The 12,371-nt window shown below is 40.0% G+C and overlaps 1 protein-coding gene across 2 annotated transcripts in view; it reads left to right on the top strand.

Annotated features, from left to right (window-relative positions):
• DNAH11 (dynein axonemal heavy chain 11) overlaps positions 1-12,371 on the top strand; it is a gene marked incomplete at its 3' end in the record, with an annotated part of 314,796 nt that overhangs the window by 155,252 nt on the left and 147,173 nt on the right. For both annotated transcript variants that reach the window (XM_081244744.1, XM_081244745.1), the window contains exons 43-44: positions 4,871-5,021; positions 8,637-8,768. In XM_081244744.1, coding sequence (XP_081100870.1) covers positions 4,871-5,021; positions 8,637-8,768 — 283 coding nt within the window. The remainder of the gene's footprint in view (positions 1-4,870; positions 5,022-8,636; positions 8,769-12,371) is intronic.

The raw sequence follows: 12,371 nt of genomic DNA, 5'->3' as shown, positions 1-12,371 counted from the left end.
TTTTTCACTCTCCCCCCTTCCTTTTTTCTTTTTGAGGAGTGTCATTTTCTATTCATGGCTCCTTTTGTCTTAGTTCAATGGGTTATGATTCATTGCCAACAGTATTCTTTTGCATGCTCAAGTTGCCCTAAATATTGCCAGCAGGACCCCCTTCAAGCCAGCCCCTTGCATGTTCCTTTGTACTTGTTCTTCTAAGTCTTTGAGCACTTTGCTTTCTGGCTAATGCAGATGCTTCTGGCTCATCTCAGACTTTACTTCCCCTACGCTTCTTTCACCCATTCCTCTAAGGAGCTGGAAGTGACTGCTTTTTGTATAAGGAGTGATATTTAGAATCCAAGATAGGGATGCTAGGAGGGCTCATTGCCACTGGTATGTCATTGCTTCTAGACCTTTCAGTGAACAGAGTTAGGAAATATATTTTCTTAATTCATATTATGGGAACTGATAAGATATTTTGGATAGAAGAGATTATGAAATACTATGTTCATAGTATCTCTGTGGGGTTCATAGTATCTCTGTGGGACTAAATAGAGTGCCATTATTGCTTAAGCTACTTGGAATATTTTTGTTAAAATTCACTGAGCTATTTAAAAGCATAATTTTATGTCCACATTTTACAGGTATGAGGTCAAACAACATCCTTAAAATCACATCATTATGTGACTAGTTCTAGAAATCAAATACTATTTTAATTCTGAGTTCTAAGTAAGTTTACTGGAAGAATCCTAGACAGTTCATATATGTCTGTTGAGATCTTGAGATAATAGAGAAAGCAGGGGTTAGAAGAAAATTTCTGAAGATTATGATCAGTGAGAAGTTTTTCTAGTAGAAAAGAATAAGATGCACAGAAAGGGAAAAACAAACAGGTAATGAATTAAATTCATTTATAATTATTTAAATTATTTAAAGTGAGCATAAGTGAAAGTGAGATCTACCAAACTTTGTATCGCATGGCTTGTACATAATGATAGGAAAATGCAGGAGTATTTCTGGAATTTTGTCTGATTCCTGGAAGATAACTTTTGGTAGCCACAACTTGAGATCATACTTCTTTCTCTATTACTTTAGCTGAAAATACTCCTTTTTAAAAAATTGACTTTATTGAAATATAGTTGATTTACAATGTTGTGTTAGTTTCAGGTATACAGCAAAGTGATTAAGTTATACATATATATATATAATACTTTGCCTCTGCCAATCCCAAACTCCCAATCCATCCCTCCCCCATGGCAACCACAAGTCTGTTCTCTGTGTCTATGAGTCTGTTTCTATTTTGTGTTGATAGATAAGTTCATTTGTGTCATATTTTATATTCCACATATAAGTGATATCATATGGTATTTGTCTCTTTCTGACTGACTTCACTTTGTATAATAAGCTCTAGGTCCATCCATGTTGCTGCTACAAATGGCATTATTTCTTTCTTTCTTTTTTTAACAGCTGAGTAATATTCCATTGTATATATATACCACATCTTCTTTATCCATTCACCTGTCAGTGGACATTTAGGTTGTTTCCATGTCTTGGGTATTGTGAATAGTGCTGCTATGAACACAGGGGTGCATGTATTTTTTCGAATTATATATATATATCTATATATATATTTTTTTTTTTTGCGGTACGCGGGCCTCTCCCATTGCGGAGCACAGGCTCTGGACACGCAGGCTCAGCGGCCATGGCTTACGGGCCCAACCATTCCGCGGCATGTGGGATCTTCCCAGACTGGGGCACGAACCCGTGTCCCCTGCATCGGCAGGCGGACTCTCAACCACTGTGCCACCAGGGAAGCCCCTCGAATTATATTTTTTTCCTGATATATGCCCAGGAGTTGGATTGCTGGATCATATGGCAGTTCTATTTTTAGTGTTTTTTGAGAAACCTCCATACCGTTTTCCATAGTGGCTGTACCAATTTACCTCCCCACCAACAGTGTAGGAGAGTTCCCTTTTCTCCCTGTCCTAGCCAACATTTATTATTTGTAGACTTTTTAATTAGGGCCATTCTGACCAGTGTGAGGTGGTACTTCATTGTAGTTTTGATTTGTATGTCTCTAATAATTTAGCTAAAAATATTCTTTTGCCTTTGTCTCACTTGTTCTCTCACCTGCATCGGATAAGCTTGTTGTCTTCTACCCCTGCAATCCCATCCTTTCATCTTTGGATATTGTTTATATGTGTAAACATACAGATTCAGAAATCATCAGTGTACACTCCTGATCTGTGGGTCCTTTTAACTTCTGCTATTTTCCAGGCCACTGTGAATAATAGAAAACCCAGCTGTAGCTGTGAGGGGCAAACTATAGAGAACTCTGATGAATTCCTGCTATCCTGTATGACAGGATTCCAACTGCAGACTACAGAGTAATAAATAAAAAAAGCCTTCAGAAGCCTGAAGACTTTGGCTACCTATATAGTTTCTAAACTGCTGGACTTTAGACTTCCTGTAATGTGCCTATAGCAGTTCTAGAGAAGGAAGAAGAGCAACACAGCTGCTTATATGGAATATATTTGCAAGCACTGATGAGCCAAAGATTCTCTGTTAGTGACCTAGACGTTGGCATTAAGATGATGCATTAAGGCATCACAATGTAGCTATTTCCTGAGGCAGGGGCAGCAATGTGGGTGATCACTTATGTAGGTAAGGAATAAATAAGTATGATATTTTCACTTGTATGTTGTATGATAGCAGTGTGTTTCATTTGGCTATGTTCAAATCTACAGCATCTTTTAAAAATCATGAGAAACTTTTATACGAAGTAAGGTGAAAGGAATTGCCAACAATACAAAAATATAGCTTCAGTTTTTGCCATTGCTGAAGATAATTTGCTGTCTTTTAATGTTTACTAAATTTAGCAGTAATTTATGCATGAAATTTAAAACTGTCCATATTTAACAATACAGACTTTTTTTTTTTTTTTTTTTACTTCCAATGCTGTGTGGTGTGCTTGATTGACCTCTAGCAGAGGTCATTTTTGTTGTTTGTTTTTTTTCCCCCGGTCAGGATCAGCTCTTACCACGTCTCCTGGTTTGATTGAACTCACTTTCTTATTTGTGGACGTAATTGGTACAACAGCATCATTTGCTCGTGGGCCTGGTCGGCTCTCCTTTTTGAGACTTCGGCTACTGCCGACGTGGGTCAATGAAGTAGCTATTACATGTCCCCTAAGTGCAAAGACCACTTCCGCCTCTTGGGGCTGTGTTGACACTGCAGCTCCTAGTTACCCCTGCACAGCCTTCTGACCCCACAGAGACCAAAGACAGGGGTGGGGAGTAGGGGTAGAATTTGTTACATGCATCAGGGCACTGCCTACCAACTCTTAAGCCCTACCGAACATACTGTCTTTAGGCAATGATCAGAGAGGCAGAGCCAGGATCCGAACCCAGTTCTCCCAGTTCTCCCAAATCCACCAACTCTGTGCTAATGAGTAGCACTGATTGAGAATTTGTTATATGCCAGATGTTAATGTAAGCACTTAATACATGAGAACTCGTTTGCTGCTCAGAACAACCCTAGAAAGTGCATTTCATTATTATCTCCATTGACAGATGAGAAACTTGAGGCACAGAGAGGTTAACTGACTTGCCCAAGGTAACAGAGTTAAAAAATGGATAAAGACCCAAGCAGTCTTAGAGCTCCATCTCCCTAAACAGTTCTCTCCCCTGCTCCCCCTCCCCGCAATAAGCTCTGGATACTAAGATTCCACTTCTGACAGCTTATGAAGAGTAAAATGAGTAGCTGAGTGGTAGGTGTGGCCTTCATTCCCACTACCTAACCCCTGCATTCCATTGTTCCATGGTGCCCACTGGATGCAACTCATGGAGCACCAGAAGTGGTCTCTCAGTTACCATCATGCGACTGGACTTCAGCTGAAAATCATTCCTCTTGGACCTGAAAAAGTTTTGACAGTAGATATTTTATAAATCTAGCAGTAGTGTATAGGTAGTTGAATATTTAATAAAACCCTATTGTGAAGGCTTGTGAATATCAAAGGGAGCCTTTTCTAAGATAATCATCTCGCCTTAATTTCTTCTGATATTAAAAATATGAAACCTGATTTGCTTAAAGCAAGGTGTAGCTGTCATGGGTCTGGTCGCACTGCGTCTCTGGTGGCAGCTATATGTATTTGTGATCACTGCTTCCTATTTGATGAGAACTCTTTGAGCAGTTGTTTTTCCATGTCATATCAGTTTCTTTCCAGCGACTACGGTGGGTGCTACTAAGTCATGTTTCCTTTTATTGATAAGTAGTGTTTTATTAATATGTTAGAGATATGAATGTATCAAAATTGGTAACATTTTATAAGTTTCAGATTCATACACAGGTACCCAAGTGTGAGATACCATTTTAGAGCCACTTACTGGAACCACATTAGCAGCTATCAGGTTAGAGTTATATTCAGTCCAGTGAACAAGGAGGGACTTGGAAATAGCCCCTATGGAATTTTCACCTTTTTATTTGTAACTGATTTCTCATTACTAAGTAATTGATGCCAGTTTTCATCAAGAAAAATCCCAAGCTGTTTTCATAAGTAAAGCTTACCCTCTGAAAATAGTTTCAGTCCTCTAGGAAATGACAAACTGTACTTCCTTATAAATGCTCAGTAATGGCCTACTTACTGTCTATTATGTTGGGTTTCTAAGTGCTATTAGGAGTTTCTTTTACATTCTTTTCATTAAGGTAAAAATGGCCATTAAAACAAGTTTTTAAAGGGTCATTTTAAAATATTTGCCATTTGAAAAATAGAATGAACCCACTCAACGTGTCCCTGAAGTGTTGGACCAAGCTGTGTTGAAGGGGGAAGCTTTTGAGTTGGTGGAATTTTGCTTTTCAAGCCCGGTGTCCATAAAAGCTTTTCTGTGTTCTTTCTCAGGTATGTGGCCAGTTGGATAGACAGAAGGCAGCATCAGTCAGAAAAGGCCAATTTAACGATCCTTTTTGATAAATACATTCCTGCGTGCTTGGATAAGCTGAGAACAAGCTTTAAAACCATCACTTCAGTTCCAGAGAGCAGCCTGGTGCAGGTTTGTCCTGGGTCACACCGTTTCACACTCTAGTCCTGACGTGGTAGTGTGGCTTGATCAGAATAGAAGTTCTTGCTTGTTCAAAAAGATGCAATGGTTTCTGGAATGGTTAGGTTGCTCCAACCCTCCCCCACCCCAGCCCCCGTGTTCCCCAGTGCTTTTTGCAATCCTCTATCACACGTCTATCACATGCTATGACCATTTGGGTTTGTGGTCTGTTTCTTTCACAAGACTGTGAACCAGAGGACTGAAGCCACCTTTTACCATTTTTATATCTCCAGAGATTTTCATAATGCCAAGCACATAGTAGGTGCCAAATACATTATTGAATCATTGTGTTCTTCCCAAGTATATTTGCGTGGAATAAGAAGAACAGGATAGTAACAGCCTCATTTATTTTTCTGTTTCCTAAGTAACTGGCCCAGAGAAGGTGCTCAGTGTGTTGTTTTTGAATACAAAAAATTCATGCAATTACAGATGTTGGCTGGTGAGTAAGATAAAGCTTCTGAACTCCACCTCGTCGGGCACCACCCTGCCAGGCCTCCCACTCTCTCTTCCCTTTCTTTTCTCCCCCTCCCAAAAATAGTCCTCAAGTCAGGTCAGTCTAGTTCATAGTATTTCAGGGATAGATTTTTTTTTTCTGATCCTCATTGTGAGACAGCTGGTTAGAGTGAAGAGTATATATGATACATTGTCATGGCAGGAAATGAAAATAATTCACAGCACACAGAAATGAAGGTTGTGATCTTCATCTCAGCGTGAAGAATAACTCTCCCCAGGCTTTACAAGTCTAAAACTTCACAGAAGGTTTACAGTTAGAAACCTTTACTTGTGTCTCTTTAGGAGCAAAATTGGTTTTGAAGTACTTTGTTACCGTGAAGTTACTATGGTACAGAATTTGTTTGAAGCTAAATTAGAAATAGTCACAAGCCTAATAAGAAGAGAAAGTTCAGGTTTTCGGATAATTCACACACCAATTAAGAAAACGATAGTCTTCAACAGTAATTATCTGAGGTATAATTTATTTCTGAAAGCAGGTCTGAATTTATTCATAATGAATTAATTTTGTGGTTAGCCTAATTAGACGTCCTCTGGTGTAATACTTGCAAAAAAGCAAGTATCGAGTTCCTTCTCAACTTGACTTGTGTATTTGTGTTTCTCTGGTGCAAACTTATTCACTCAAGAGTAGTGTGAAAATAAGTCAGTAGGAATTAATATGATTTTTGCTCTCACTTCCTCCTTTTGTAGTACTCAGAAATGGCATTTTATCCTTACCTCCTTTTTTGGCTGCTGTTGTATAAAGTCGTCTCTTTGCAGTGATTGCTTATAAGGACAAAATTTGAGACAAAAATGAGTGTACAAGAGGATAGCTTAAGAAGACTACCGTATTTTTATTGAAGTATAATTGATTTACAATGTTGTGTTATACATACTGGTATACAGCAAAGTGATTCAGTTATGTGTATATGCACACACATATATACACATATATATGTATGTATATATATTCTTTTTCATATTCTTTTCCACTGTGGTTTATCACAGGATATTGAATATACTTTGTGCTATACAATATGACCTTGTTGTTTATCCATTCTACATATACTAGTTTGCATCCGCTAATCCCAAACTCCCAGTCCATCCCTCCAGCCCCACTTCCCCTTGGCAACCACAAGTCTGTTCTCTATGTCTGAGTCTGTCTCTGTTTCATAGATAAGTTCGTTTGTGTTATATTTTAGATTCCACATAGAAGTGATATCATATGATATCTGCCTTTCTTTGTCTGACTTCACTTAATATGATCATCTCTAGGTCCATCCATGTTGCTGTAAATGGCATTATTTCATTCTTTTTAAAAGGCTACTTTAAGAAATTAATGTACTATGTTTTCCAATATATGAAACTTTTTTGCTTTATGTTTGGTAAGGTGTTTTAACTCATTCAGAATATACACCAAGGTATGATTTTATTAATTGCTGGCACAGAGCTTAAAATGTTTTCCAAGTACTGTGTTTGGGAGAAAACAAAAAATCAGGTGAGTTATCAGCATGTTCAAATCAGTGGATAATGTCATATTCAGACCTTTCAGTCTTTTTCATTTTGATTTTAACAGTTCCTTAGACTTACATGTCTTCTACTCAGGAATAGCAAAGCCTCAGAGTTTTACATTATTTTTCTTGATAACAAATTGGTGAGTTTTATTCCATTAGAAGATTATTTTAAATTGGCAGTCATGGCACAATATAAAATAATGGAAATCAAGAGAGACTGAAAAAATATAACAGGCGCTCAACTATTTAAATTTTGAAAACATTTCCAAATTATGTCCAGGACCCATCTTCCATGTTACCATGGATTTTCCCCACCTCTCATGGTTGGGAAGGAGAGGCACACACATGACATGCTTTGTTATAGCTTCCGTAGCTGTGTGTATGATAGTGATCAAAATCTCCTGCTGCCTCCAAAAACTGGGGGAAGGGTATCATGAGTTTTGAGGGTCTATGAAAGTACTAACTCATGACAACCATTTTTGTGCTTTAGAGCAGGGGTCCCCAACCCCCGGGCCTCAGCCCAGTACTGGTCCCATGGCCTGTTAGGAACCGGGCCACACAGCAGGAGGTGAGCGGCGGGCCAGCGAGGAAGCTTCATCTGCCTCTCGCTCCCCGTTGCTCCCCCTCCATTGCTCACATTACCTCCTGAACCATCCCCCCCACTGCCCCTGCCATCCATGGAAAAATTGTCTTCCACGAAACCGGTCCCTGGTGCCAAAAAGTTGGGGACTGCTGCTTTAGAGAACTAGCTCAAAAACATGTTCATTATGGTTATGATTTCACATGACAAAGGTGTTTGCAGCAGCCATGTTCCCTCCTTACTGACCTGATTGCCCTGGACACGGAGTGTGTTTCAGACCAATAGAGCCGTTTCACCTGGAGGTGAAGAGGAAGTTCCTGAACAGCATTTCTTCCAGGGTTAAATTTAGTGTCCTGCCTAATAAATGCCACAGGCTAAGGCTGTCCGTCCAACTTTCTAAATTTATGACAACAGGTGGGGCAAACAGCTGCCAAAGTACTAAGGGAAAGTGGGTTATCTAAATGTCAAACCGTGGGAAATGGTTGCATAGCCTTTCCATCTAGTGCCTTCATTCCCAGTGATATTGTAGGGCAACCCTTACGGAAAAGGAAAAATGCCTTTAGTTTGTTTTTAAGTGAGAAAGTGGTCTATAGAATATACCCACTATGTGTAGTATGTAGTAATATGATTCCCTATTTATAAAAAAGACAGCCCAGCTATATCTCCATTATTTTTTTCTTTTTGGTTTTATGTATTTCTCTTTATTACAGTGATTATTGGAGGATTTATGATAATAGGGTTTTTTTTTTAACAGTTTATTGTTACCTAGAAGATTAGTTTGGTTGAAAGTGGCCAAGGATGTCCACCGCTGACTCAGAAACCCAAGACCGCCATTTTTGTGTCTCACGGGGTAGCAAATCACAGAACGGGGAAAAATCACAGAATCTCTTAAGGGTACAGTGGATTTGTTAATAAGCCCTGTGAACTTACTTCACTGTTTTAAAAAAAGTTTCCCTGAAAGAATGGCTTTTTCTTTTTCTTTAGACTATTTGCACTCTTTTGGAATGTTTGTTGACTCCTGAAAATGTACCTTCTGACAGCCCGAAGGAGGTTTATGAGGTCTATTTTGTCTTTGCTTGTATCTGGGCATTTGGAGGTATTCTACTACAAGATCAGGTATGTGTAGAAATCGTTTATAGAACCAGTTTTATTTGGGGGGAAATATTATTCTATGTGATCCCTGTGGGGTTTTTAAAAATGTATATTATCATAAATCTGTCCTACTTGCCCTATTCTCTCCTCAGCCTGTACATTGTCAGCAAGCTCATTCAGGCTGGTGGTGCTCTCTTTGGCTGATAAGGTCAAATCCATAGCCTTCCATCAGATCTGTCTTCTGAATTCAAGGTTCCATGTCAATACCAGCAGTGTTTCAGTGTGCCTGACACGGGGTGCTTCATCTGCCCCACCCCCATATTTGCTCTTCCTCTTTCATCTTTTCCTCAGTGATGCATTTCTCCCAGTTGCTCTAGTTAAAAACCTGGGAGACATCATCTTATTTCTGCATCCCATGGCCATCAGATCCTTTCAGTTAGAAAATAGCTGTCACATCTGTCCCCTCTTCTCTATCCCTACAGCCTTAATTCAGGAGTGTATCATCTTTAGATTGTTGTGGGCTACCACATTGTTTTGGCTTGGGCTCCCATAACAAAGTATCATAGCCTGGGTGGCTTAAACATCAGAAATTTACTTTCTCTCAGTTCTGGAGGCTGCAAGTCCAAACTCAGGGTGCCAGCACGGTTGAGTTCTGGCGAGGACCCTCCTCATGCCTTGCAGACGGATACCTTTTTCTGTGTCCTCACATGGCAGAGAGACAGAAAGATAAAAAGTTTTCTTCTGTCTTTTCTTGTAAAGTCACTAACCTAAACATAATCCCCTCCCAAAGGCCCCATCTCCAAATACCACCACATTGGGGATTAAGCCTTCAGCATATGAATTTTGGTGGGGAGACAATTCAATCCACAGCACATAATAACATTCAAATTGGTTGCCAGGTCTCTAGTCCTCTTACCCTCTAAGTGGTCTCACACATGATTCCTAGGGTAATGGTTGTGATTAATAGTCAACCTCAGGCTGGTTCCTGTCCATTGTTGTTTCCTTCAGCCTAAAGTGAAGCTATCATTCCTACACAGCATTGCTAGTATAGTCCGTTTGTGGCTTCTGAGTTCTTTTGGGCAAACACTTGAGATACGAACTTGCATAGATGTGCACACACACACACACATACGTGTGCTCACGCCCACACACACGACATGTACCACACACAAACTGCTTAGACTTGCCGAAGTACAAAGTGGGAGTTTTTCACCTTTAGAAATTTGCACATCTAATCTCTCCCATGCACCTCTCTGTATAGATTTTTTCATGTAATCTTTACAATAATTCTTCAAGGTATCCTCACTGTGCAGATAAAGTAAAGCTCAGAGAGGCAAAGTAACTTGACTGATGGGAAATGGTGACATCAGGATTCCCACTCATGTATCTCTCTCTCCACAAGCCATCCATGGTACACTAGGATCTCTCCTGGTTGTAGTGCTTCTATGGGTACCTCTGAATCTTTGAATTAAAAATAGATAGCATATGTCTTCCAGGCTTCCCTAAGTGTTTCCAGCTGTAAACAGGGAGTTTAAATTGGAAGGCATCACAGCCAAGAATGACCCAAATTTCTTGGTTTACTCACTGTAGGTTCTAAAATCCATGGTTGCTATAACCTGTGGGCCAGTTCCTCTTCTTGTCACTAGGTTACCATAAATTATATCTATAAATAAATCTGGCATTCACTTGGCATTCTATATCTTATTCTGACCCTTCTCAGAAGCCACATTTCCTTCAGTAATCTCCAAGTGCTTTCTAAAGAATATAGCCTCTGTTACCTGAGTGAGAATATTGGGTGACTTCACATGGTTTTTCTCAAAGGCAAAATTTATATGTGTGGATTTCTCCTTCATGGAGACCACATGCAGACTCTCCCTCTCTCCCCCTCTCCCCCAAAACCTCATGGGTTTTGTCTTTTTTCCAGTGTTCTCCAGAAGGGTTTTCCTTTTCCAGGGCATACAACCAGGTAAAATCACATGAGTAGGAGGTTGACAGCTGAGATCTTTCTACTCCTGATCATAACAGCTCACCTTCCTCCCAGCTGATCCTCTTTTCGTCTTTGCAGTTTCCCAACCTGGCAGCCTTCCAGCCAGTTATTCAAGCCAGCAGCTGGGCATCACATGGTCCCCTTCCTCTCCCAGACACTCTTTCCCCAATTAATAGTTGATATCATCATCATCATCATCATCATCATCTTTAAATTTTCAAAAAGACTTTAACTGTGAAGCATTCAAAAGAAAGGCTATGAAGTTGGAAACATGAATGAAACAGACCCAAGAAAGAGTCTAGGATAGCCTTTTATTCAACAAATTTGGGTGCCTACTGTATGTCAGGGAACGTGCTCAGGGCTCTTAATAGTCTAGCTCGCTGAATCTTCAAAAAAATAAAACCTGTCTATATAGGTACAACTATTCTTCTTCTTTTACAAAAAAGGAACTGAAACTTAGATAAGTTAGCCTGCTTGGGAACATGGCTAACTAATGTCTGAGGCAAGTTCAAGCTGCAGCAGACTGACTCAGAACCTGTGTTCTTAACCCAGGCTATTGCAAACACCTTCCAAAATTGGTCACCCATCAACCCTCCCTGAGCCTTCTATAAACAGCCGTTATCCCTTCTCACTTGGCTTCTGAAGTAAGCTCCTCACTGGTCTTTCTGCTTCTATACTTGCCCCATAATCTATTATTCACTCAGCAGCCAGAGTGATTTTTTTTAATGTAAATTGGGTTATATGATACACTACTGAGTTTACAACACTTTAATTGCTTTTAAGATAAAACGTTAAAATGTAATACTCTTTACACGGCCTCTGGATCTGGCGCTGCCTCTCTCCCTACTTCTTCCTCTGCTGCTCCCTCCCCTCTCTCCCTTCCAGCTGCACCGGCCAGTTTCTGGAACACAGGTTGTTTCGTACCATAAGATATTTGCAAATGCTGACCTCTTCCTGCTTCCTGGAATGGTCTTCTCTCTAATATGTGCCTGTTCTCAGAGATGGCTTCCCTGAACATCCAGTTAAAATAGATTCACCCATTTCTCTCACTTCCAGCAGCGTCGACTTTCAAGGAGCCTGTTTATTTGTCTTTTTATTGGCTTCACCTCTGCTCGCACCATGCTTCCTCATGACTCCCCCTTTCTCTTTCCCATAAACTCTATGAGGGCAGAAACCCTGTTTGTTTTCTTCCCCACTATAGAACAAAATGCATTTCAGTGAGTGAATGAATGATTCAAAATGTGTCATCAAAACCACTTTGCTGATGTAGCGGTTAGGTGAAGCAAATTTTAATGTAAAGTAGAAAGTTGTATGTATCCTGCCTACAGAGAATGGTGCCAGATAAGGAATACCTTCTGAATGAACTTGATTTCAGACCAACTTTTATAGGGTGATAAAAAAAATCTCATGACACCAATCTGAACATAACTGAAATGAACCTAAACTCACTGACATATGAGTGGTGGTGGGTAGGAATATGAGCTCGGCTTGTTTGGAAAGTGATGGGACCAGCTCTTCCTGCTATGGCTGATCACCCCTCTAAGCCCCGACCACACTCTCCTATCCTCCAGCCATCCTGTCTGTCTCTATTTGTGTGTGTGAGATAGTGTCGTACAAAAAGTGGGCCCTAGTCCACGGAC

This window comes from Mesoplodon bidens, assembly GCF_964165515.1.
Source record: "Mesoplodon bidens genome assembly, chromosome: 9".
NCBI classification, from domain to species: domain Eukaryota; kingdom Metazoa; phylum Chordata; class Mammalia; order Artiodactyla; family Ziphiidae; genus Mesoplodon; species Mesoplodon bidens.
Note: the sequence above shows the minus strand (reverse complement) of the source record. Positions and strands in the feature narration are given on the sequence as shown.